This window comes from Syngnathus acus, chromosome 12 (genome assembly GCF_901709675.1).
Source record: "Syngnathus acus chromosome 12, fSynAcu1.2, whole genome shotgun sequence".
Taxonomy (NCBI): domain Eukaryota; kingdom Metazoa; phylum Chordata; class Actinopteri; order Syngnathiformes; family Syngnathidae; genus Syngnathus; species Syngnathus acus.
Window position 1 is genome coordinate 8,329,170 of NC_051097.1, and position 27,672 is coordinate 8,356,841.

The 27,672-nt window shown below is 43.0% G+C and overlaps 1 protein-coding gene across 1 annotated transcript; it reads right to left on the minus strand.

Moving 5' to 3' along the window:
- Nucleotides 1–353: 353 nt before the first annotated feature.
- On the minus strand, nt 354–27,304 carry itga1 (integrin, alpha 1). Its single transcript, XM_037265420.1, has 32 exons — nt 26,959–27,304; nt 26,047–26,114; nt 21,153–21,205; nt 13,060–13,180; nt 12,075–12,184; nt 10,736–10,824; nt 10,341–10,455; nt 10,151–10,278; nt 9,789–9,937; nt 9,330–9,480; nt 8,907–9,081; nt 8,770–8,843; nt 7,885–8,032; nt 7,328–7,470; nt 7,122–7,265; nt 6,788–7,042; nt 6,580–6,710; nt 5,452–5,627; nt 5,233–5,384; nt 4,712–4,822; nt 3,917–3,993; nt 3,646–3,772; nt 3,487–3,564; nt 3,340–3,416; nt 3,182–3,271; nt 2,998–3,100; nt 2,771–2,887; nt 2,595–2,693; nt 2,415–2,519; nt 2,236–2,331; nt 2,047–2,160; nt 354–1,869 (listed from the first exon to the last, which is right to left on the minus strand). Exons 3-32 carry the CDS (start codon nt 21,196–21,198, stop codon nt 1,813–1,815), a joined length of 3,558 nt encoding a protein of 1,185 aa, XP_037121315.1. The 5' UTR covers nt 21,199–21,205; nt 26,047–26,114; nt 26,959–27,304; the 3' UTR covers nt 354–1,812.
- Between the last annotated feature and the right edge of the window lie 368 nt (nt 27,305–27,672).

Consider the following 27,672-nt stretch of genomic DNA (forward strand, 5'->3'; position numbering starts at 1 on the left):
CTCACTGCTACGCCATGAGCAAATTTAAAAATTATAATTATATATGTATTTTTTCCTGCTACTAAGAGTTTTTATAATTGTTTAAATCCGTTTTTTAAAATCGAAATTGCTTTAAAAGGTTTCATGATTTATTTGTGTCATTTTGTTTTTTAAATTGGATATAATTTAATAAAAAAAAGTTTTTTCTCTACCAAAAGAGGGCACACTAAATTAGACTGTATTTGATTCAGTGAACATTTGAGTGGTTTATATTTTATTAAGTATCTGGCTAGTTATAATTCAGCAATTAAGAATCGAGTTGGTAAAATGTTTGGGATTCCTTGGCAACAAAAAAGGGCAAAATGAATTTCTCCTTTCATAAATAGGACTCATTTATGCATTTATTAGGTATAATACAAACAGTAAACTTGAAAATATATGTAGATTCTAGCAGAAATATTTGTATATCACACATAATAAACATAAAAAGTGTAAAATATTTGGCATAAAGAACACAGTATTATTATTTACAAAATCCTCATACATCCAGATATTGTAAAACTATACCTGTCACCAACATTCTTCCTTTACAAATAAACTAATGCTCTGTTTGTCAAAACATGCAATTAGCAAAGCTTTTATTTCCTCCAGAGCATTCATTCAGTTTGTGTGTGCTGACCAGAAAGCGAGACAGCCTGACAAAACAAATCAGTGCATCATCACATTGAAGACTTCACAGCAGTGTGGTTTTGCTTTGAGATCCTATAAAACAAAACATGTGATTCCAGACCACGTTGAGTCTATCTCTGCAAACAGGCAAAAACGGTCACAAAGTTTTCATAAATGACCTTCTGTACAAACAAGTTGTGCTTCAATGTGGAAAGTAAAACAGTTTAAAAAAAAAAAATGATGGGTACGATGCTTACTTAGGTGTCACATTGGCTGATCACGCTCATACATTATGCCGACAGAAAATAAACTTGAGAAATTCTGCTGTACGTTCATTTCCTGCTTAAAATAAATCCATGTTTCATATTTACACAAATCCGTAATTCGCCTCTGCTTTGTCCATGTGTAATTAGTGTCTATGATATTATATATGTGATAATACCTGAGCGCAAAAACATAGTAAGGCTTGTGGGCGACATCTTTTAAATTACTGCAACAACACCAACCAAAAAGATACATTTATGTACATTTTGTATATTCAGTTTTGTGATATTTACAGCACACTAGAAGGTTGTGGGATTAAAGAACAAGGCCACACAACTTACACAAAAATAGTTATTTTTTTCTGCTTTTTCTTTTTTGGCAAAATAAAATATAAATCAGAATGTTAAGAAATGTGCCGTGCTGCTAGCATGCTTGCTCAAATATACATACAGTGTTTCTGGGGCGGGGCAACCTGTGGCCACACCAGAAAAAAAAAAAAATTGACCGCACCAGTAATCGTGGATTTCATTAAAGCTGTGAGCAGTGATGGACACGTTTCTCACGCTCACTTTTCCAAAAAGTCACAAGGACTCACGTTTGGAATAAAACAACGTTGGGGATTGAAGCGGCCATTTTGGATGTCTCTGTACAATACACAAATGGTGATGTTTGGATGTTCATAGCAAAAAAGTGCTTTTTTTTTTTTTTTTTTTAAATGAAGTGCATAACAGTCCAAAAGCAAACATGGACTTTGCCCGTGTCAGCAATGGGCTCCGTTAAATGGCTTTTTTTTACTCCAAGGTAGTTCGTTGTGTGTTGTCATACACTCGAGTGTTTTTTTTTTGTTTTTTTTTTAAGTGACTCCAGAAGTGGTGCTCACTTCCTGTTCGTGTGTAAGCTTCAATCCATCATTTCCTCCTTGGAGAACTCCCGGGATTTTCTCTTAAAGAAGCCCATCTGCGGGAGAAAACAATAAATGTTTACAGCTGGAAATGGCACAATGGTTGTCGGAAATTGAAAAAAGATGCTTGACAGAATGAAGTGAGCCATATGAGGTTCAGACTCAAAGTCTTTATGAAAGATTTAGACAATTTGGAGTATGATGACTTTGAATTTAACTACGTTAGCTTTTACCTTCCATAGCGCAAAGATGACTAGCGCTAAGATGAGCAGACCTATGAGGATGCTGATGATGATGATCCATATAGGGATTCCTCCTAAACTCTCCTTGGAGACTTGGATCTTCATCTGGTGGGGGCCAAGGCAAATTAAGATATATATTTTTTTTTTACTAATTTATCATGAATTATATTTCAGACTCACAGTCCTGGTGCTGTCAGCGGCGCTCAGCACAAACAGATCGGTGTTTCTGCTCCCCAAAGTGGCGTTCACCAACATGTACAGGCTGGAAAAGTCCGCCTGAAAGACCCCAACAAAGATGCAGTCCAGAAGAGAAGTATTTAAAACCGATATCTTTGGGAAAGAAAACTGCTGGGACTCACTTTGATGAATGTGGGCTTCCACACTCGGAAGGTAACGTTGACCTGGCTGACTTTGGCTTCTGGGATGAAGCATTTGAATGAGGCGCACGGGAGGTTCTCGCAGTTCTGCGGTGAAATTCAAACACACCAAGTCAGAAGGGAAGAATACTAAGACACAAACGTAAGCCCTCTGACACCCACCAGAAGAAAAATGCTGAGCGTTTCTCTGTTTGGGCTGGGTTTCACCACATCCGGGTTGAGATTAAGAGGGTTGATCAAAGCGGCCGCGTCGCATTTCATCTGCAAAGAGAAGACAGTCCATCGGATCGTTTCCCTTTTGTGTCGACAAATGTTCCGGTTCTGCTGCTGCCGCTCACCTGCGGGCTGGTGACGATGTGCGTCAAGTACAGCAAGTAATTATTACGAGGCGACAGCTCAGGGTAGGTCACCTTCAGGTCGAGAGGAGGGGTCACCATATCGCCTGCTTTCTCGATCTAAGAGAGGCCATGTGAGGAAATACATGAAATATCCCTAAAGGTTTATTTTCAACATTGAATGTGATTTTTTTTCCAAAATGTTGACAATTCAAAACTTTTCGTCTTACCGTGTAGCTGATGTTGACCTCCTCGCCGATCACGCGGGTTTCGTTGAACACAGCCAAGTACTGCTCGCCCTCTTTCACCACCACGTGCTCGTCCACTGGACGCCTGCGAAGAATTGAAATGTATCGCCATCAGATGAATAAATGAGCCTCAGCGACGGTAACTAGGAAGGAACGGCGTACTCACACGGTGAACACTAGGCCGGCCTCGTACTTGACAGGGATGGAGATGAGCACCGTGTTGTCCTTGAGGGTGGAGGGCAGCTCTTCGCTGTCGCTGGGGGGGGGGGGGGGTGATAAGGCTCAGGCATTTCCACGTGATTCACCGCAAAAACGTTTCTTTACCTCGTGGCTGTGACGTTGATCTGGATGTTGTGATGAATGTGATTAGGATTCACCTCAAACTTCACTTTGAAAGATTCCTGAAGACATGACAAAGCAGCTTGAAGAACAAAAGTGGTGATAAAAAAAAAAAATGTTTTAAAGAGGTACCTCCACATTGCTCCCCAGGAAGGGGTACCCCACCGCACATTCCACTTTGGTGTGATTTAGAGTGCAGTCTTTTTCCGGCTGACGTTCCAAAAGAAAACAAGGTCAATCCAAAAAAATATATTTGCATAACATTACTTTCAAGGCGTCACGAGATCTCACCTCCACTTTGACGTAGTTGATGTTTGGCGTGAAGCTGATGACCACTTTAGTGTTGTAAGCGTTGTCTTTGGTGTTTTTCACGCGGATGTTCACGTCCAGTTTGTCCTTCTTGGCTCGGATCACCAACCTGGAGGACAGCAAAGGAAGACCCTGAACATACAAACGATCCGCCACAAGAGGGCAGCCTTGCGGCGGAAAGTCGGCAAGGCTTGACGAATTGCTGTTGGAGACCTTGGAATTTGCAACGTGTGCATGATGCGTTCGGGCTCACCTTGTCACGCTGGGTTCGGCTTGGAGGGCGAGGTCGGCGATGCAACGCTGGTCGTTGCCGCAGTCCACCAAAGGAATCTAGAAGAAAAGCAAAGTGCTATTAGATCGTGAGGCTTCACTTTTTTTTTTAAATGTTTTTTTTAATCCAATTCGAACAGCTTTCCAAATGCTTTACAGAGACCTGACAGTTTATTTTTTTGCTGTTATAGTATAGACCTGGAATTATATTTCAAAAAGTGTGATAAAATAATTCAGGTTTACTCTTTTACGATTTTACTCCAGCTTTTGGGAAGACCTCATGCGTTTACGGGTGGTCTCCAGCATTCCGGATCACCGAGAAGTGAGCGGTGGAAAAAAAGAATCAAAATAAGCTTTTTATGTTTGTTTGTGTGCTTGAGTAAAAATGCTCCTTATGCGTGACCTTCATTTCCTTTGCCTTCCCTCACCCCCTACGGTGCGTTTCACAGGTCACAGTGCATTTTGTTCCCAGTCTCCGAGTACGGAGATACAGCACGCAACGCCGAGCGACCGCTAGACTGTAAAATAATATCCAGCAGACGAGCAACTGTAGCTTCCGTCTGGTGATTTCCTGCTTGCTGCCTTTTCATAACAATAACAGGAGAAGACCCCATTTGCTTCATTCCCATATCAGGCGATGAATAGTTGCTCGCTCGTTATCGGGACACATCGCTCATCACGAACACTATTACTTGGAAAGTTAGCGTGGGAAGGCATGCTGAAAACTATTGCGAGATGAAAGTCATATTTAGCAGATCTGGAGAAGAGAAGAACGTACCGTTTTGTTAATGGACGTGGGGAGGCTGTCGTCCAGGACTGGGCCTTGGTCTTCATCGGCCAGTTCAAAATCCAGCGATACCATGAGAGGGTCTCGGAAGTCCAGTCGAGCCTTGTAAGAAGAAAACAAAGGACTTATTTTTCTCTCCTTTAATTTTTTGTGCAGTTTTTCATTTCTGAAAACTTTAAAAAATATATTCTTGAAAATATTTGATTGCTCAGAAATTAAACCTATTTTTTTTTTAAATCTAATAGTGTTTTGCTGATAAAATATATGACTTTTTCCTCAAAATAAGAGTTATTTATTTTAAACACACAGCTACACACACACACACACACACACACACACACACGGCCGCAAAGCAGAAGCGCCGCAGCTGTTTTTGCTGATTAGTTCCTGTGCGTGATGCCAGAGGGAAGCTAATCAAAGAACCGCACTGCCACTGCACACGTGGTCACGAATGTCCAAAAGTGCAAACGTGACACACAAAGGCTTGCTCAATCTCCAGTCCTTTTCCTTACCGACATCACAAACGTCTCCATCACGCACTTCCTCTGCCGGTCCGACACTGAGACGGTTCTAGAAATCCGCCGGTCGCTCTTTTCGTCCGAGTCGCGAAACGAAGCTCTGGCTTTCGCCCGCAGAGCATCCAGAGTGAGGTTATAACGAATCACTGCAAAAGACGGTAGGAAAAAAGGGTGAAATGACGCCACGATGTTTAAATCAGCAAAGAGTCTCACCTGCTTGGGTTTTAAGATCCTGCTTGTCGGATTTGACGCTGTAGACAAAACACACTTGAGTTTCAACGCACACGGATTTGCGTCCCAGGTGTTCGCATTGGTATTCGGTCTGCTGCAGGTTGATCTTGGCCGGGTCGAAGGTCATGTTGGCTCGGAGTTCCGCCACGTCTCTGGACCTGAGCGGGTCAGAGATGTCAATGTTAGCCACAGATTCTCAATTGGGTTCAGGTCAGGGGATTCTGAAACCGGTGTCCATGTTTTAATTACTAACGCTAAAAACAAACTTCTGGATATAAAGTCGGCTTTCTTTTGTCTGGTTTGGTGTTTACGAAACACTGTGGGTCTTGAGAGTTCAGAAAAAAAATGCTCAACGGCTGGCAATATGGGGGACTGTGCTTTGAAAAAAACAGCTGGCAGTTAATTAGCCTCTCCGGGGAAAACAATAATCAAAATAAGATTCCTCAAGGGAAAAAAAACAAAACTTCAAACGTTTCTTTTACTTGCATGCATATTTCTTGGTTGGTGCTGTTGACAATTTCCAATGCGCAAAAGCAAATCCACTCGCAGAGAGGCAACAGATGCGTGATAAGCATAAAACGTGGCCAACGACCCCGGCTGCCAAATCCTATTTCAAACTGGAAGCCACTTGGGGCTTGAAGTTTTCACACAGCTTGGGAAGAAAAAAAAAAAAAAAAAACAAGTGTGGGAGGACATTCTCCCATGCCTGTGAGGTTGAGTCATGGGTTTCCAACCTTGGGTTGGCGAGCCAGAAATGGATCAATTTTTATTGGGTTATAAGCTATTTCGCCATTGTTCATCATTAGTCTCGTAAACGTCCGTCTTATGGCAAGAGTAAGGAACCCTGGCGAGTAGGCTTTTAACAGAGACATCTCCAGGAAGTCGTCGATCTCAAGCGTACAAGTCCGGTGGGACGTGTTCAGCTGTATAAATGAAGCAAGCAAACGCTGTGAGATGCTACTCGGCTTGCAAATGCTGATGAGTGGAATGTGCACGGACGACAGTATCGGGATACATGTCGATTACTCGATCAAGGGTTGGGTCAAAACTCCTTACAAGGCATTTTGTATGTTTTCAAGTTTGTATTTGGGGCTGTGTTTATTGTCTCACCAGAATAACGAGGCCCCGCCGAGACCCCCGATGGTCACGTCAGTGATTCCGTCTCCATTCAGATCCATGACCCCGTGTATAGACTGACCGAAGAACTTCATTTTGTCATCGTTTCCGCCCGCCGGGATGTGCTACGCAGACAACGAGATTGACATTTGGATGAGTTTGACTCAAAGAAATCCATGCTTGAGCAAGATGTGCCGCTCACCTGCACAAACTTCTCCTTGAGCGAGCGCTTGCTGTCGCCGTGGTAGATGTACACGCCGCCTCTGTGGTCGTTTTCGAAGGGAGCTCCTATGGCCACGTCGTTGAAGCCGTCCAGGTTGAGATCGGACACGGCGGCGATGGCCGTGCCGAATCGGGCGCCGCACGGCTCGTTTTTGTGCGTGCAACCCGATGAGCTAGCGCTGCAGCATGACTGGTTGACGGGCTTTAGCGTGAACTCGTAGGCAAAGCGGCCGTCCTGCAATGAGTTTGAATCTGGAGTTGAAACTTTGGCACCACCTAGTGGCATCTTTGGGCATTTCAGGTAAATATCGTACCTGCTTGAGCTTGTAGACGTACACCTGACCCTGCTCGTCTCTGTCGGAGCCCATGAACATGGGAGCGCCCACCAGCAGGAGATCTGTGTACGAGTCCCCGTCCACGTCAAGAGTCTGCAAGACGCTGCCGAAGTACGAACCGATCTGCGAGCAGAGCGGGAGCGTCTCATTCGTCGTACAAAAATAAACCTCTATTAAAAGCTCACCTGTTCCCCTCCAAGCGTCTGCGAGACGACAACGTCCTTGTCCTCCAGCCGGTAGATGACGACGCGGCCCGTGTGGTTGTACCGCGGCGCCCCCGTGATGTACAAGACCCCGTTCGGGGTGGACGCCGACTGCACGTCATAACCTACGGAAACAAACACACGGACTGTTTACGCTTTTCAAGGAGGAAGCGATAAAACACGCTGAATTGGCAAGACAATACAAGAGAAGGACACTAAGGGAGGCGGCCAAAAAAAAAAAAAAGCCAGAGCGGGTTTGCCAACGGCTGAGTTTACACTACACCGACCCGGAACGCACTCTTCATAACAACAGCTTGATGAAATAAATCGATATTAAGATGCCGGGCTTGCTGTTACAAGCCATAAAAGGCATGGAGACGAGCAAGCGAAGCAGCGTATATAATTCATGTGACACGGAGTCAAGCATCCGCGGCCCGAGTAGATCAAACTGAAAAACTGCGTCTCCTCCAGCCGTAAGACGTCAAGTAGAAGCTAAACAAAAATTTACAGTAAATCCTAAAATATCTTACTGGACTCACCAAGGTAGCCTGCCAGTCTTTCATAACCGACTTCCTTTTCTGGGTCAAAGAAGTTGTTCTTCGCCGGATAAATGGCTCCTTTGTCGGTTTGCGTGATCACCGTGCCGTTCCAGTCGTACGCTCCCACCGCTCCCAGTAGCAAGCCTTCCTATAGATGAACATTGTCAAGCATATTTTAAGGGTGAAAGAATTTTTTTTTTTTTTACAATGTAGTACCTTTCTTAATAACCTTCCAACAAAGCAGTAGACCTAAATATAACCCGCGTGTTTTTGTACACAGGAAAGATGTTTGTCTAGCAGGAAGGGCTGGGAAAACAGCGATAATTAAATACGTCAGGATGCTCCTGCTACCCGTGACTGTTAAAAGTCGGGGCCTCGCGCAGAAGCTCGAAGAACAAATCAGTTTGTTTGCCATCGCCGAGACGAGTCACGCAAAGAGGGCGTGGAAAGCATTCGACACACGATCGGGCAGCCGATAAAGTCGAGGGTCAAGAGGCGGCCAAGAGACACCGGTTGGAAACGGCAAAGGCACGTGAACGGCAAAACGTCGTTGCCGTTTCTCGTGTTTGCAAAATCAAACAAAACGCTATCAGTGCGTGGAGTCGACGGGAAGACACAGAGGCTCTTGTTTCTGGAAACGTCGATCGGAAAGGAGAATCCCCGAAGGGTGGACGATGCACCAGAGATAACACGAGGGACTGAGTTCGCCGCTTCGGTCATCAGATAAAACTTAACACCCATTCGAGCAGAGGAACCCACGAGAATTTACTTCCCGTTATCAAGTTCAAACTGAAAGTGCGAAAGCGGCCCGTGTCACTTTGGAGCAGTTTCTTCATTTTCTTCAAACACTTACAGACTTTGTAAATTCCTCGCTTATGGACTTACTTTGGAAGCGTGAGCGCTAAAACCGGCTTGCGACATTTCCATGTCAAAGGACGAGGTGAAATTGCCGGTCGTAGCTGAAAGTCAAAAAATAAAGTCAAGAAATGTACTTTAACATCCAATCGTGTGTCCTCGATTACCTTCCAGGGCAAAAATTTTGCTGCCCAGCGCGTCCACGATGGTCAACAGCGCCACCTCGTCCGACACGTTAAAGAAGTGGTCACGTAGGGGCAGGCTGGAAATGGACGCAATCTCCCCGATGAACTTCTGTACCTCCTCGGCACTCTTGTTCTGTCGGTTGTAGTCGCCCAGAACCTGGAGACAGAACATTTAAATTAAGTCTTTCACTGCCATAGACGTCGAAGATCCATTTTAACTGGGTTAAGCTAAACAATTTAAGCTAACTTTTAACTGCATTTTTCAGTTTGTTGGGGAAGTTATTTGGTCTTTTTTTCCTTCCAGGAAAAATGGTCCAACAGAGAATATTTTCCTGGCCTTATTTCTGCTAGCCGGACCACTGCTGACCTCACAAGGAAACAACAAAAAAGTCCATTTCCACCTACAGCAATTCCAAACCTCTCGATGCCATCTTCCTCGCAGTCATTGATGACCGGGTTGAGGTTGTGGAAGTCGTGCGACTCTCCGTCGGTCACGATCACCATGACTTTCTTGACGTCGGGCCGCGCCCCTCTCTCAGGCATGAACGCTTCCCTCCTACAAAGACGGGAAAAAGTAACGATTTCACACCATTTTGGCGTCATTAGAGCATTTGAATGTCATCACCGAGGCCTGGAAATTATTATTTTGCAAGCAAAAGAAGATCACAACGTAAACTCCGCTAAAACACAAACAACTGTTTTAAATCTCCACATCAGTTTTGCGTCATTAGGCCAAACTGTGGGTGTGCTGCTGTCATTAAAGAGCATTTAGATGTCATTGCCAAGTCCCCGGAAATTATGATTACTGTCTTGTGACTCACGGGCGACCGCTATGAGCTAAGAGAAAGCTCGCTGGCGTGGTACCTGGCAGTGTCGATGCCCAGGAAAGTCATTGTTTTGAAACCGGTCTGTTGCGGGAGCTCGCGTACGAAATCCAGCAAGGCGTCGGTGTTGTCGAACTGGCTCAGGTTGACGCGGTGGGTGACCGTCTCGCCGTACGACACGATGCCCACCTGGAAAACAGCGAAGAAATGTTCTTATTCTGCTTCTTCAACGTCATTCTCTGCAGCCTGCCGAGGATGTGGTGGTGACTTTCCAAATGACTTTCCAGAGTTTCCCTCTCTGGAAAAGTCCACAAGCTCCCAACCAGATCAATGCAAGTGTAATAAAAATAACCGCTCAGTGTGGAGAAAAAAAAAGGAGCAGCAGTAGTCGGTAAAACTGACTTGCGAGAGTTTGGGACCGATCTGAATGTTCTCGATGAAGTGGACCAGGAAGTCGATGATGCTGGTCCAAGGGTAGATGCTGTTGGAGCCATCCAGGACGATCACGATGTCCAGCTCTTTGGAACATTCTGGAAGAACAATTGGGAATAAATGTTTGGGGTCTTGGGATAGCATTGGTGGGCTAACATACCTTGAACGCCCGGCGCCACCGAGTTGAGAACTTGGAAGGACGAGCTGACGTTGGCGCAAACTCCCGAGATGTACTGCTGCTGACCGCACATGTAGCCGTACTGAGGACCACACGCCTAACACACACAAAATGAACGGAATGAAAATCTTCTGAACTATTTTGAGAACCGACGATGTGATAAAACAATAGAGTTTGAGAGTTCATATGAAAAAATGCAGTTATTGCAGTTCCACAGTTGATTCACAGCATCCTGTCACATTCCCAGAGCAAGGCGGGCAAAACAGGGAGCGTCGAGGACTCAAGTTCCCACAGATGAGTGCAAAGATCCGGTGAAGGCGTTTTTATTTATGATATGGAATTGTCGCGTACGTATGGTACGGTGCTGGGCAGCTTACCAAGAATCCGCCGCTGGGATTGGTCACGAGCGTGGTTCCCATGGTCATGTTCTCCTTGACTTCGTGTAAATTGGGAACGGTGGTGTTTTCTGTAAGAAACACCGAGGAATAAACAAGAGAGCGCACACAGGAAGAGCAGCTGAACAAATTCTTCTATTTCAATTTTTCCCAGAGGAACAGAGAGAGATGCTCGGTGTCCATTACACACCGTGGCCAAGTCGTGGTAAATTATATAATTTTACAAAGTATTATTGTGCCCCGCCAGGTGCAACAGATGGCCCAAAAGTGAGAGTCTTTTTTTCAATACACTTCTTACAAAATGTTATCGAAATAAAAATCATCTTTGTTAAATCAATGAATAATTTGCGATCCATTTGTTTTTTTTCATTCATACTCCATTATTTATTTGTTTGTTTACAAATCTGTATTTAAAAAAACCTTTAAAAATATACTTGCATTTATCTCATGCACTGCCAGCTCAGTTAAAAATGCATCTTTGATATTTATATCTATCAATGGCATGAGTTACCGTTTTTTTCCATGTATAATGCGCCCCCATGTATAATACGCACCCTAAAAATGGCATGTTGATGCTGGAAAAAAGCCTGTACCCATGTATAATACGCACCCAAATTTTGACTCCTACTTAAGTCCGTAAACGTAAAATTATTTCAGAAAAAAGATCATCTTTGGGAACAACCGGATGTTATTCTGCCAGTCAGTATCACTGCGCATGCGCTAGCAAACTCAATAGCGAAGAAATGTTTCGGATTTGTGTAGGGTACATTGTGACAGCAAACGAGCAGGTGATCGAGCAAGCGTCTGATACGAGAGCATTGTGTTTGTATGGAGCGTGTTTGAAGTGAACAGCAGAGAAGAAAGCGCATCTGTAATGGCGGCCTCCGTATGATATCCGGATTAAAAAAAAAAAAAAAAAAAATAAAAAAATTGTACCCATGTATAATGCGCACCCCAGATTTTAGGACAATAAATTAGTTAAATTTTGCGCATTATACATGGAAAAAAACGGTACTTAAAAAGTATATTTTGTTATATGCATTCATTTCCCCTACAAATGACATATAAAAATAACGCGGAAGGGTGAGTAACTTACCACTGCTGACGTGAATAAACCCCAACAGGCCTCACATGACTGCTGGCCAAGAGCTATTTAATGTTTATCTATTTAATGAAGCTGTAATTACACATGGAGTGCCCATTAAGTCGGTATTTGTTTACTCTGATGGGCCTCGCTTCCCATCAGCCAGAGACACTTGTATACACTACACACAAAAACAAACATACACACACACACACAGAATATATGGGTCTTCCTAACCTGGCAGCTCGAGTTTAACACAAGTGCTGTCCCCCTTGCCCACGGGACACTTGTAGACGTCGCCAGTTCGTTTTGCCGGCTGGCCCGACAGCGGCGATCCAATCAGAACCCTTAATTGGAAAAAAATAAACATTTATTGGTTCTGATGTTGCCAACCAAGTGTTTCATAGCTGTGATAATAAGCGCAATCAGTCACCTCTGTAAGCGCCACGATTATTTGGTTTACTATTTGGGTCTCGTTATGAAAATTTCATTGCGTCGTTAAAGATTATGACAGTAACGGACACATGACTCCATGCATGGGTGAGCTGGGCCACGTGATTGGCTGTGTAAACTGATGCTAAAAGGAGTTGCTCTTGGTCTAAACAGCGCCGCTTATTAACATTCCTGTACTCTAATGAGGCCTGAGAGTCCGAAAACACTGTCAGGAAAAACACACACACAAGTTCGAAGGTGAAGATGTTTGCAGGTTTGGCTTTATTACGTTAGCGTCAAAATCAGCACCAAAATTAGCGCCAAAATTAGCGCAATGCAAAATAAATATACATCGCTTATCGCAAAGGATTAAGTTCCAGATCTTCCTCAAGTTGTGAATAAAGTATGAATTTTATTGAAAACAAAACAAAATTGTGAGTCATGGCAACCTGCTGCATCACCTCTAACAGCTCCTTTCAAACGTTATCAACACGCCCCTACGTGTCTTTCCCAGATGTTTCCCATCTCATCTACACTCCCACCATCGCTTTCTGACCGATTACGTAAAATAAGTCTTATCTGGGTAAGGCGGGTGCAGACGTTATAGGCCGGATTAGAGAAGAGTGAATTACTTCAACTCGACTCACATGCCTCCGATAAGGCGGGAGCTGTTTACCTAACTCTATTTCCACTCGCTTTGAGCAGAATACGTACGTAAAAAAAATATATTTAATTGTCCTTGTGATGTAACTTGTTGCTAGGCAGATTATTTGATTCAATTCAGTCTCACCATTTGCCCTCACTGTTTTCAAACTGCTGGACGGTGTATCCAAACATGTCTTCCAGCGGGCCATTGAAGGACAAGCTATTCTTCTGGTCCACGTTGAAAGACGACACACACACTAGAAGCACTGTGGAGAAAAAGAAAAAAAAGGATTTAGACAGGCACATGCTAAATAACCTGCCTGATGAAATGCATAAACAAATCTTGAAATGGGAAACTGTAGTTTCAATCTAAATACACTGAAAATAAACACGTCGTCCTAAAATGTGGACGTAACGAGCTACCGCAAAGCCAATTGTAAATACAGTAGCTCCTGTTGTAGTAATATTCTCCATGAACCGAGTGAACCACGCACACACATTGACGTCGTGTCATTTTCGGAGGACACATAAGGAATGTCAAGCATCACCGCCAAACACTTTGCCCCCAAACTTGTCTGACCCTCGGGACAAAGACTTCTTCTCTCCGCCGAATGCTATCTCAGAGGCGGCGTATGAAATGGTATAAATCATAGCGAGCGAACCACAAAGGAGCCATTTATGTTGTGGAAAAAAAAAAAGAATTCATCTAGTGTAACTCTGAAACTGGTTGGCTGATAAGAAAAAATACATGAGTTAGCCGCTAGGTTCCTTCTCTGCTTCCTCTGTTCCAGACGAGCTCCATTTCCTCTTCCTCTTAACCTGATTATACATTCCTTCAAATTGACAGGTGCACTTTGCTGAGTCAAGATGGCTCCGAGCCAATCTGTACTCTTATCAAATGTTGAGCTCAAGAGCAGTTCAAAGTTGTACCACACAATAAGTGGCTTTTTATATATCCCCGTAATTACGACACATCCCACTCGGCTGTACTTGGTGTCTCCTCGCTGTGTCTATTTTTGTGAGTCTGGCTAGTGTGTCTGCGCTGGAAAACTAATAAGCGTGGTGGCCGCTTTAGAGATGGAAATGGCCTAATGGAATTGCCCTCTAGGGCATTTGCTATTCAAGTCCGTCTAGTACGGTTGGCAAGCTAAGCGGAGGGATAAGGAATTTTTAGACATGGACTTCTAGTGACAATTAAATTTGCATTATGTGAGTGTGCAAAAATGCACGCGACGGTAAATTAGTCTGTCGATGTCAGTCGTTGATTGATCAATCGTTTATTTATTCATTTAGCATTATTTCGTTAGCGTTCGGAAACCAAAGTTGCGACATATGTTGACATTAACGTGAAGAATCTACACTCGCTGCAGTAAATCAATATGTCAACATTCTATTCTGGTCTAATAAGAAGGCCGGGATGATAATCAGGCTAACAAGATAATGCCGATCTAATGAGCGGCTTTGGGACCGCAAAACTAGCCTATTAAAAAGAAACTACGTTGCTGTAATTCGGTGGTATTTTTGGCTTAGTGTCTGAAAGCAGACCGAGAGCCTGCTGGGCTGATGCATCAAATCCAGCCAGTCCAATTACATTAACAAGAAGACAACTCGCAATGCTTGTCACACACCCAAACATGGCAGCGGCAGTTTTTGTGAGCCTTCAGAAACACGGAGTCTCTCGCACCAGAAAATGTTGAATCTAAAAGGTTCCCAAACAAAAGCCAGAAGACTGCAAGTCTGTTTTCAGTCAAATGTCCATGTGGACTTGATTGATGCTGGCAAGAACATGCCGTAAAAACGCTGCCCCCTCACGATGACTCGGCTGCGTGGACGTTGATTACTTTTTCGAAGCTAAGATTCCTGAGACGTAGACGAGAGTGACCTGTTAGACATCTACCTTATCTTATTGCGGGAGCAACTTAGCAATAAGATGCAGTTTGGCAGATAATGAACAAGTCTTCAAAATCACTCCCATTTGAGGTCGATTGCAAACATCAAAAAGAGAGAACTACAAGTTGAGTCATTAAAAGAAAAACAACCTTAAGCTTAATGCTAACACATAATGGAAAATGCCATTCACATGCTAAGGATTAGCATCTTCTGTTGTCATCTTTTAAGCTATCGATATTTGAAAATTTTACGTAAGACATTTGTATTTTAAAAAAAAAAGGCTAAAATTATGATTCCACAAGGGATTAAATATTTTTCAAATTTTTTCCAACATCTTGCATCAAATATCGTAATACATGTAGGCTACTTCACTTTCCTGGCACGGCCAAGATGGACTGCTTGCAGCTGTATGAGCCCCAAATATTTTCAGATTTCCTTCTCTTCTTTTATCCTAATCTTATTTTATCCCCTTCGAGCCTGCACTGCCCATCCTTTATTCCTTTATTTCTCTCTTTGTATTTGAAAGTATCACATTCCACGCTTTCCGCTGAACTTCGTACGGTGTTCGTATTTGTCGATCTTGGCGTGCGGCCGGGCCGCAATGTGGCTTGTTTAGATGGACGCATTCCCGTCCGGTTGATTTGATAAGGGAAGGGAAATTGTGGAAAACACGGGTTTTTCCATTGTCGGGATGAGAAGACACACGTTGGGCAATGTTGGCATTCGAATAAAGCGAAAAGTCGACACTTTTAAGAGCGATCGTAAAAGCGGCCCAAATGCCTTTCATATTAACGCCGCATTAACACAGTAATGGATATAACACTCGATGCAGATTTTTCACCTTCCATCATGGGACCCCCACCCCTGAGGACTATCATCCATCTCCCTGCCACCCCATCCCATTCATCTCTGTCCAATTCTTCTCATCCCTCGTTCATTGAGTGTCACATTCCACTGTGTGCAACTTCCAGATGTATTCCTTCGACTGGAGGACAAAACATGCGACCCTCTACAAAACCCACGCATGACATCATCACCATCCAAGCCCACCGCCATGACTTTTGTATCCCCCAGAGAAATCACCCTTTTATAACAATCGCTGCTAAATATGCTGATGTCGACAGTTTGAACGTACACAGAGGAGTTGCAATCATTGAGCTGAGGGGGGGGGGGCGGAGTTAAACTTTGTTTGTGTATGTGTGTAACAAAAATACACACAGATGTACACACCCAAAATGTCACACGTTGACCTTCCTGCCAGAATCAATAAGCAAGACGCACGAAGACTCGCAGCAAGCGGAGTGGCTAAACTCACACTTCTTACATCAGCGCAAGTTTGTTTGGAAGCTCACGTCATCAAAGCTGCGTAATGACAACATACAACAGACGCAATAATGAGGTCTCGTTGCAAATAACAGGCCTTGAGCCAACATTATGAGTGCGCTACTGTCATTAAAAAGTCACCAAAGGATCCTGATTTTAGTCAATGAAGTGATGTTACAAGTTTCATTTCAGCCTTTTTGTTGGGAAATGGACTGAAGTGGAAACAGATGGGCTTCTCTCTAATTAGTAAAATAATAGTGACAAAAAACAAATGAGTCGACATCAATAACAATAAGAAAAAATAATATTGGAAAATTATGATTGATATACGCTGTTGTAAAATGCATTATATAAATAAAGTTGTATTGTCCAAACGAATGATGACGTGACACCATCATGACAAAAAAAAAGTAGCTAGTGAGGTACTTAACAACCTCACTAACCTACTCTCCTTTTTCCCATACAGCTTTTTTGTTTCTCTCCTGTCAGGAAGGTTAATGCGAACACGTCCCCCCCGGGCAGACGCGGCCCCCGCCATGATACAACTTTGATGGATGGCTCTGGCCTGCTGTTGGCCTGGGAGAAATGGAGGGAGTGGGGGGGGTGGCTAGAAGGTTGGACAGACCTGGCACATGGATGAAACAGCTCAGGTAGTGCTTCAAATATTGTTTTTCAGCAAACACTCCTAAATAGCGGGTAGGCATCGCTATCAAACTTAATTGCTAACCAAAACAGCAGCACCCCCTTGAACAAACTAAGTCTCTACCTGACTCCTACCTCATGTAAGAAGATCTTACACTGGAGATGGAGACTTTTTATTCGACCAACATTTGTGTTCCGGTATGACAGCAAGCTCACCAGCAATCTATTGCTAACCAAAATAGCAGCACTTAGCAAAAAAACGATTGTGATCTTACGACGGAATATTGAACAGCAACTAGCGGCGACCCAAATTGTCCGACTCTGACGTGTCCACAACATTTCCACACGCTTGTGTGCTCCGCCCTGTCTGCCTCAGTTCTTGACGTTTCGCCACATTTTTCAGGCACTAAATTAAAAGAGAGAAAAGGGCGCGGCCCTAACATTAACACCGGAACCAAGTGTAAAGATTTCATGACCTCCCATCGCGCCGTGCTTTACGAGCCCCTCAGCCATCAGTTAACTTCAGAGTGTCCGACATAAAAGGTCCAGATTGGAACCTCGGCGTGATCCTGCCTGTGTGTGGGGTGACCTTCCAGTGAAGGTTAAAACCTTTGGAAGCTCGCAGAACGTGACGTCGCACCTTCATGGATGTTTTGCTTGTCTGAAGCTTACTTTGAGGTGGTATCGCTTTCCTGAGCGAAGTAAGCGCGCCGACGCTCGTGCGTTGTTGTTGAACGGATTAGCGGTGAAGGTCTAGTGAGAGTCCGTGTTTGCTTTTGGGCTCAGAGGCCACTTAGATGAAGATTAGGTTCTTCAAGCAAACACTTCACGGGGATAATAACAGGGATCAATGGCGGCAAGCTGTCAGTCAGGAGTCATCGATTGGTTCTCGTGAACCAACCTGAATGTATTTATTATTATCATATTTATCATTTTTATATTATAAGCCACATTATCATTCATTCTAATATGTTTGATTGCACTCTTTTAAATGTTGATAATATTTTCATTTAGTAATCTTACCACTAATCACGTTTTTCAAGCGAATCTGAGCTCCAGGATGCATTTTTCTGACAAGTGTCTGATGATTTGTTGCAGTTGCAGTTGAAGTGAAACCACAAACATCTAGTTTCAGTTCCCTCACATCGGAAGGTTGCGATCAAGGCCCGCCTATTGTATAATGTCAGCTCTATATGTTGACAAATGGTGTTGCATTCATTTTTTAAAACATCCATATTTACATATAAGCAATGGCGCACAAATATATATATTTTTTAAATAATAGTGACATATCGTATCAATATTTCGATAGACATTTAGAGCGGCTACACAACCTCAAGAAATGAGCACTAAACTGCCTGCCGACACACTAAAAAGTCACTTTTGTGCGCTTCCAGCTAGTCATGGCGCCCATTAACCGGGTTGTAATATTGACTAACTATCAGCCGATGATGTGAAGCGCCCGCTTGGTGTCACATGACTAAACATCGATAGTTTAAAAGAGCAACGACGAGTGTGGTAATGAATGATTAAAAGTGTTTGTGCAATCCAGAAACCGCTTGGTGAGGTGAGATGGTTTGCAAGCATCCTGTGAAAAGTCACACCTGCATGTTGTCGAGGTAGAAACGCTTCTATTTCGAGCGAGAGGTGTCAAGACACCGTTTTCATGATTTTGAACAGGTTACAAACAACTGGTTGTGATTAAGAATAGCGGTTAGTCTTGCTGGCTAGCGATGATGTCATAATAATTCATAATTCTAAAAATTGCTTTTAATTTAGATTGGTTCCTGCTTGTATTATGAATGTATTGAGGAAGGTTCTGGACATGTGTGAATTCTATTTAATGAAACCAAGACTGTGGATTGTAGGATAAACAACGACTTCTTAGCCATGTTGCTAGCTTAGCTATGGTGTTATATTTTGCACTCAGAATAATTGTAATAATATGCAATAAAATAATCTAGGGGTACTTTATCTATGTGAAAATAGCAAGAAAGATGCATGTATTGAAATTTTGGAGGTGGGGTCACTACCCCCTGGCCACCACATAACTCCACCACTGACGGCCTCCATGAACCAACTTTATTGCAGCGTTTCCGATTTGAAAATGACACATTGCGATGATTTGGATTCAATGAATTAATAAAAAGCATCATTGGCTCTATTGTGGTTGCAATACAAGTCTTTGCTTTGCGACTCTGCTCTAGCACGAGCTGATTGAAGCCAGATGCCCCCTTCCCTTTATTCCCAGCCAAACTGAAACCACCTGTAACCCCCTCCATCTCCGTTAGGAATTTGCAGAGATTAAATGCTTGCCACTACAATAACCTCTAAAGCGGGGAACCCGGGGCGGGGGTGGAGCGGCGTTCCGGTGTAGCGCAGCATGGGATAGCTTGTTGCTTCTTACGCAGGTGAGGTCACAGCGGAGCACGCCAACGGCATTAAGCACAACCAGTCATACGAGAGCAATCAGCGTGAAGGTGCACAGACGGCACCGAGGTCACAGATTGGAGGAATTACGAGGGAGGGGGGATGACTGGGGGGGAAGTAATGTTTTGCCGCATGAGCTTCTGCACAGAAAAGCCTTTTTTTTTTACCGCGCCATCACAATTAGCATCACAAGATGGTGTCATGTGCACAAGTGAAGCAATTCGATATTGAAGCGATGTCATCGTCCTCATAGGGTAGGTTGACATCCTGCATACTTCATTAAGCTTGACCCATTTGGACACACATGAATGAAAAATGCATCTTATTATGGTTCTCATTTAACTGGAAAAGAGGCTTGAGTGGGACAACGCGGTGGCGTAGTGGTTAGCATGCTTGTCTCGAAGTTCGGGCTTCGAATGTCAGCCAATGCCCTTCTTGTGATGACTTTTCATCTTCTGATTCTGTTCTGAAATAATTCGTTCTTCTTTCAAATTGACACCATCTCAAACTTGGCAAGTGCACTCCCATCTAGTGGTCAAAAGTGGAATTACACACCAATATACAGGAGAGTTGGAGAAAAATAGAGTTTTTAAGTGTTACTCCCTCAAAAAAAAAAAAAAACTAGCAAGATCTGATGGACTTTCTGCACACTAAATGAGAAACATGCTCTATAGGGTTGAAATCAGGCCAATGATTTGATCAAAGAAGAATGATGTCAGAGGAATGAATTGAACCATTTTATAGACAATCTCAGCCACTCCCTGTACGTATAAAAATAAGAATTCACACTCCTACCAATGGATGATTTAAGAGTCTTTCAAGAGCCTACGTTTTTGGAAGGTGGCAAAAAGCCAGAGCAAAAGCGAGAACATGAAAACTCCTCGTAGAAAGTTGAGATTCCAACCCCGATCCTCAAAACATTTCCTTACGGAAAACATAACATTGCTAATTTTACGAGTGAGTCAGAAATCGTGACGTCACATTGGCGTTCTCACAGCAACGGCAAAGTTTTTTTTTTTCCAGTCAAGTGTAAACACTGCACTGTTATGTGCACTGCGTAACCACGTTTGATACAAATTGTCCGGATCAACTCGTCATGTTTTGGTTTGGATCTGTGAATCTTGATCGCACTTGTGTTTCCACTGTGGGTAGAAGAACTGACTCAATGAACCTTAAGTGTTTCAAGTTGCCAACAAACAGCCAAGCACAAAAATGGGAACACGCGCAAGCAGCTGGAGTCGGCGGGAAACTAATGCCAAGATGCTCAGACTGAATTGCCAAGCCAACCCATCTCCAGCTTTCGATGTCACTCAATAGGCCCCGCCCCTTAAAGGCAGACACCCACTTGGATAGACAGAAACTACAACTAATAAAATCCTATTTACTTGACATTTTATCATTTATTTTTTTACAAGACAGTTATGTTCCTTTTTTGTTTTAAAATTTTGCTTTTCAAATGAATAAATTTAATCAGGGAAAATTTATAGAAAAGTCTAACCAAGGCTCATTCAGTTTCAGATATTTGGCAGAATAAAATTGGTAAACGCTAATTAAACATCTAGCTAACTAGCTGGCAACGTGTTTATTCAGTGATTCAAATGGCACAAATCAGCTATTTAAATCCAATTGAAACAAAAGCTGTGACTTGATTGTATACTTTTTTATCATTATTATTATTATTATACTATATTATAAAAAAATATCATATATAATTTTCTTCTTAATAATAACCTTCACCTCAATGAAACGATTGAGCCCTCATCATATATTTTTATGGGAAACAATAAAAGATCATGTGCTCTAAATGAGACTCCACAAAATATATCGTTACACTATGGATGACAACATGGATACTTTTAGACGTCACGAATATGCGGTTTAATGACTTCAGAGCTGTTGGAAAAGGATGCCTGGTAGCAATTATTTGATTAAGTGCCGTAATAATGAACTCACCAGTGAGCGCAGCTGTCGCGACAGGGCAACTTGAAGTCCCCGGCATATCGGCGCTGTCAAAAAAAAAAGGACCGTTAGCTATTGTTCTGCTGAGTTTCCTGACATGGGCTGACTTATTGACCCGACGCACACAGCCCCCGTCCTCCCCGAAAAGATTGAAAAGTGTGATGAGATCTAGTCCATAGCGTGTCTGCCTGTGCTGTGAAGGTCTGAGCACTGCAGCAGCATGAGGAGGAAGAAGAGGAGGAGGAAGGAGGAGGAGGAGGAGGGATGTTCTCTCATGAGCGGGACCCTACTCGAGGGGCTTGCTCCGCCGTCGGAGCATGGGAAATTTTCGCTTGTGCCAGGAAGTGAACATTTACACCATATAGTCTGTCTGTTGAAGTGACCGCTGAGCCTTAAGTGCATTTGCTTCAATAGCATGACAATAACATATACATTTTGGCATCTAAATGTACACAGTGGAACCTCCAAGTATTTTCTTCATAGGAAATCATGGAAACAGAATTTCTCGTGCACAAAGACATTTTTTTTTTTTTAAACAATGGCATATGTGCCAATGATCCCATAATAACGCCCCACTTGTTCCAATTTGTAAAACATCCTCAACTCCAAAGCTCACCAATTTTCAGTTATTACAATTATCTTGAGGCACGGGTATCAATTCTGAGACGCAGTTACCCTCCAAAATTGCCCACGTAACCAAAGAAAGTTGGGCATACCACTTTTAAAATATTATTTTCTGACCTTCTATTTCAAGATTACAGATGATCATTTGGTCCAAAATGGCTGCTTGGGTAAAATTTGGTTGGGCTAAGTATCAAGTAGAAGTTCGCTAAAGTAAAGTAAATATTTGGAATTGGCCTAAAATGGACAAAAAAAAAAGAAGAGTTTTACAACTACTGTAAACTGCAGGGATATTTGTTGTATTCTTTGCAGAGGATAAACAATACATGCCAGTGACTCCTTCCTCCATTAAGTGTAAAATATACTTTATAGGATTGCGATCACATTTTCTTTTGTATTTTGCATGACAACAATGTGTGCTCACGCAAGGCTTTCCTGTCTTCAGCTCTTGCAAATATATCTCACACTTCCTCACCACACTTCTACCCCCTGATGTACTTTACACGCACCTCGAGTGGTGTCCCTCCCCCCCTTGAAAACAACAATTACGTTGCGTTTCCTCCTATTCTAATGCACCCTGCTCCATCTGCAGACAGGAAGAAGCATCAGGAGTGGACATGAAAATGAGTCCTCATCTAATTTAAGCAAAACAGGTTCTTAGACTATCCAGAAAACAGAATCAGCGCCGCACCGTCGTTCCTGCTTTCTAACAAAGACAAAAATCCCTTTCAGAGCAGATTTGTTTTGATCGAGTCTGTTTTACTCGCTGGTTGCGGCCCGACGACTCGAGGGACATCTATCTTCGGGGGAAACGCGGGAGGAATTTGCAATGTACACAAAATACTTCTGCCGTGTTTACGTCAATGACGGCAAAGTCGCTTTATAAGGCGCGGGTGATCGCACGGAGGGCTAAAAATGGTATGACTTGGGAAAGTCAAATGCAAACTGAAGACAGTGAGGTCAAGAGGATGAACGCATTAGAAACTGATGGTAGGCCGTGATAAGATTTGGATTGGATTTTTATTTATTAATTATATTATATGATTAAAATTGCTTGACTTTTTTTTTTTAACCAAACAATTCCTGATTTTTTTTGCACTTTATTCCCCAAAGACTTTATAGTCGTAAAAATTGTCATCAAGAACTCTATTCGCTGGAGACAGCAGCTGACGGCTACCTAAGAGCGTGTTAGCGCTAATACGACAGAACTCATCGCCTGGTTTAAAGACCACCAACATTGTAAGCGGATACCGCTTTCTCATGGTCAGGTTAGTGGCCTGACTTAGCGATGCCACTGGAAGCGAGTCCTGTGTCGAGTGGACGTGAAAGAAAGCAGATCCCTCTACGCCGATGCATTTAACGCCGACGTTAAGCAGATGAAGATAAGCACGAGGAAAGGAACATAGCTGCACTTCACCCTTGGTAACCTTTCCTTTTGATCACCGCTCATTCCAAACCACTGCGCTCATTTATTTGCGTGGATGCTCCGCTTGTGTATTATTGATTAAACAGCGCGGTGCAAACAGATGCGACGAGTCTGCAGATTTTATCTTGAGCGTCATCCTAGATGTAAAAAAGAAAATGCAGCTTTTCAATAAATAACAGCGGTTCACTGGCGGAGTTAGAGGGAGGGCCATGGGGGCAGTAGCCCCCCCCTTGAAATATGTTTGGACCTCCCAGGTGCTAGGCCAGATAATTATCTCTTCGGTATTTTCTGATTTTTCCTGGAATTTATTTGAACATTTTCCCCCATCCCTTGTTGGGTACAAATAATGAATCTTTATCATCATTTTTTGAGACATTTAGGAGGTTTGTAATTTTATACTTCAATGGCAAATTTCAATGCTACATTGTTACTAACCGAATCATGTAGCAATAGATCCGAAAATTCAAATCCAATCTTGATTTCCAGATTCTAGTTTAGAGGCAGGCAGGTAAAAAAAATACCATCCAGCTTCAAAGTTGAACTCTAATCCCCCCCGAGGGCCGCTAACAACAACAGTTCAAACATCTGGGCATCAATTAACGGGCTCAATTTACTATTTGTGAGCGGCTGACAGGACGGCTAGCTTCACTTGACTTTATTGAATGATGGGGCAGCGTCGGGTCTTGACCCCTTTGACTCTGTCAACACTGACTCAGGACTTTAGTTACATCCTGAATGCTGACAAATAAGGCAACTCCCTGTCGCTTTCCTTAGAGCCACTGAATCATTTGTTTGTAGTCCGTAGAGACGAGCGTATCTCCTTTTGTTTGATCGCGGATGTGATGGATCATCGGGCATTGTTGCTTTCCAGCTCCCCTGGCAGTTCTCAAGTGTCATTTTGTAAGATGACGGAAAGCAGTCGCAATTTACAGTGGTGCATTGATTTCAAAATTGATCTGTAACCATCAATCGCATCTATCGAATACAGTTTTAATATTGCATTGAACTCAAATCTGTTCCTGGTGTAATTACGACGATTTTTTTTCCCGCATATATATAAAAATTGTTATCGATTCATTCTCAGTTCCTTTAGGCATTGCTGACTTTACAATCCATCATAAAAAATGGAGTGAATGAGCAATCAAGGAAGTGATTTCACACCGGACCGCTCCCTTATCCTCGAGTCACCCGATTACGCTCTCTACGAGCCTAACAATGGCCGCGATGTGACGAGGCGGAATCAACTGTTTATGTGCCACCAAACATAACAACGGTGAGTTTCATGACCTTTTTTTTTTGAAAGCAACACCATCACAGGAAGGATTCCAATTTCACTGTGACATGAATCATAATACAGCAGTAATATTAAATCAATCAATAAATAATGTTAATTAAAGGCCAAATCAAGTCTAAAATTGTGTTTATAAAAATATGTTGTATTTTCCTTTTCATGTTCAAATAAACTCCTCGCCTAATCCGCTGTTGAGTAAATAAACACCCACGGACATTTCTCCAGTTTCGGTTAATAGTATCTAAAAAAAAAAAAAAAGTGTTTGCGCAAATAAAAGTCCTCGCCCTTAATAAAAAAAATTGAGAAAATAAATCCTTAAACGCCCACAGACATTACTCCAGTTTCATTAAACAGAAATGGAAACATACCAGTAATAATAGATATTTTTAAAAAATGACACACACGAGTATGGCGAGAAGCATATGGCCGCAAACACAGTTGTCTCGGCTCTCCACGCGTGACAACACATTCTTGGCGTGTCGAGCCGCCATCCTTACTACAAGAGCTCATATTCCCCAACATCTCACGCAGTGACATCTGGCGTAGGCGTGTTCTTTACGACAAGATGCTCCGTGTAGAGGAACATGCGCGCAGCGGTATCCCCCTAAAAGCCGACCTCCGGACCCTCAAAGCTCTTTTTATCGAGTCGTTTTATTAACAGCGCAGCGTGATTTATTAAGTGAGGTTAAAGATCAGTTGGAGTGTAACCATCAAGAGACGCTGTAGACAAGACATTTAGCAATTGACATTTCAAACCTCCCACTGTATTTAGGAATAACGACAATATGGGTCCAAATGACCCAGGGCGTGTTTAATCGCCCGAAAGTGTCAAAAATGAAACTTATTAACTCCATTAGTGTCTGTTTAATTACAAATCTAAGAAATCGACCGTTTTCACCCTGAACTCGTTAAGGTCATGCTAACATCGATTGCTACGTGGGATACCAAGTTAATGTCGAACAGGTTGAGTTTGGGCACCTTTGACGGGTCTCAAGGGGTCTATGTTAAATCGAGAAGGCACCGAATGAAAGGGGGGGGGGGGGGTCACATGACCTCAGGCACTGGCGGCTTGTGTGTGTGTGTGTTCTGGAGCCCTCGAGTGCTCCCCTTTGGTAAGCAGATGGCGGATAAGATCAAAAAGGTCTACACGCCCGCCTCATCGAGTTCGCTTTAACCGGCTATCGGATCACATGTTTGAGAAGTTTGAGCATCCCTTTGTGCATGCTCAACTACTCATCTGCTCGGGATTAAAGCATTTCCACAAATAAAACATGACCTCCTTCTTCTCCATCAGGAAGGAAAACGGTGTAGTAACTGGGGAGTAAGAAGAAAACACATCTGTGAAGAAATCATTTCCCAACCACTACTGACTCACTTTCCCCTTAAAAAAAAAATGTATGTCAGTAAAATTTTGAAACGTTCAGCTAGCGTCACACTAACAAGTCCAGCTGTTATTCGATTTGTCAACTTGCCGGCTTCACTTTCCCCCCTCGTGCTATCGAGTCTGTGCACCTGCGAATATTAAACACGGCGACACGTGTGTGCCTTACATGTATGTCGTGATCCAGCACGCAGGACCTGCCGAGGGGTCCCATTGTTCAAGACTTCCTGCCGAATCCTACGAGGGAGAACAGAGGAAAGGGAGGATCATGGCAAAAAACTTTTTTTTTTTAAAGTAAAACACTCAAGTGATCCGACTGGAATGACAAGTGGGACAAATCTCGCAAAAATAGGCCGGGAATTATATTTGAATAACTCAACAAATGGGACAATAATCTCATTCAGTCCACAATCCATTGAATGCTATCCGTGAACTTGCTACATGACATTCAATGCTTGTATTGTCTCGACTGCGAGGCGTAAAATGACTTCTTTCAGCCGTTACCAGAGGTTCATTGTGGTGTTTATTATTCGTGTCGCCTTCAATGACGCGAAAGGCAAAGCACTTCCCTTAATTGTGGAGCAGCTGTCGGTCCAGACTGTGTTTGGTCTGTGAAGAATGTTGTGCCTCAACTCGAATGTCGTAAAAAGGTCGTACAAAATCATAGTAAGACATTGATGGCTTCCCGTATTTAGTCCATACGGGGTCCTTAAATGCACCGTGAGCTTGGTCACACAGAGCTTTCCCAAATCATCCGTGGAGAAAACCTGCACATGTAAGCTTTTATTCTGCCACTGCGACAGGCTTCTTGTCTAGTCTCGCTGTGGAAAATCAGTGGCGTTGTTTGGACCCAACATATGAGCCTGACTCTGCTTCATCTCAACGATGGCTTTTTGAATAACGTCCACCATTAAACATAATTACGTCCCCTCTCTCCAGCGCCACACACTATTTTAAGCTATTTAGAGATTCTCTAATTCACTTACAGCTGGGGGGAAACTGTAAGCAAAGCTCTCTCGTTCTTGCTCCTTGGAGTGTTGTCTTAAAAGAGCAATGGTGTGTACGTGTGTGTGTGTCTTACATAGAAAGGGGGCACCAGGGGTCAAGCCTTTTGCCCACTCCTGAGACAGGAAATGGCTCCAATATGGGCGGCCTCCGTGAAAACTCCAGGGAGCCATTGCAGGCTCCTCGTCCACACCAGATCTGCATCGCCATCAGAGGGAGCGTAGATGACCTAAGTGAAAAGTACAGATGTTTTACTCGGCCCATTTGAAACCATAGACGTCCTGCTGGGCTTCACTGGGATATCACATTTAATTCAAAGTGACAGAGAGAATTTAGGATGAGTGTCCTATTTTGAACTATTATCTAATTATCCGTTCAGTTGGGATTGAAAATGTATTTAGAGAATTTTTTTTTAGATTGGTAAAGAAGTACAAATGTAAAGCAATAGGGATAGGATACAAGGTGGAAAATGGCACATTTGTCCACCAAAAAAAATTGGAGCACTGCCAATGAATGATGAAGAATGACACCTAATTATTTTATAGACAACGCAAGTCACGGTGAGTCAGAAAAGCTAAAAAAAAATATGAAGAAACGACAAAACCAAACGAAAAAAAAGAATTTCCTACCAGTTCTTGCGGAAGTAGCTTCGACGAACAGCGGAACGAATTCTTTTTCAAAGACTGCCACCTTGTGCTCAACAATGGTTATTACACGCTCCGTGTTTGTTTGCCAGATTTGTTTTTCCAACATTGTTTAAATCATTTAGAAAATCACAAAAAGTGGACAT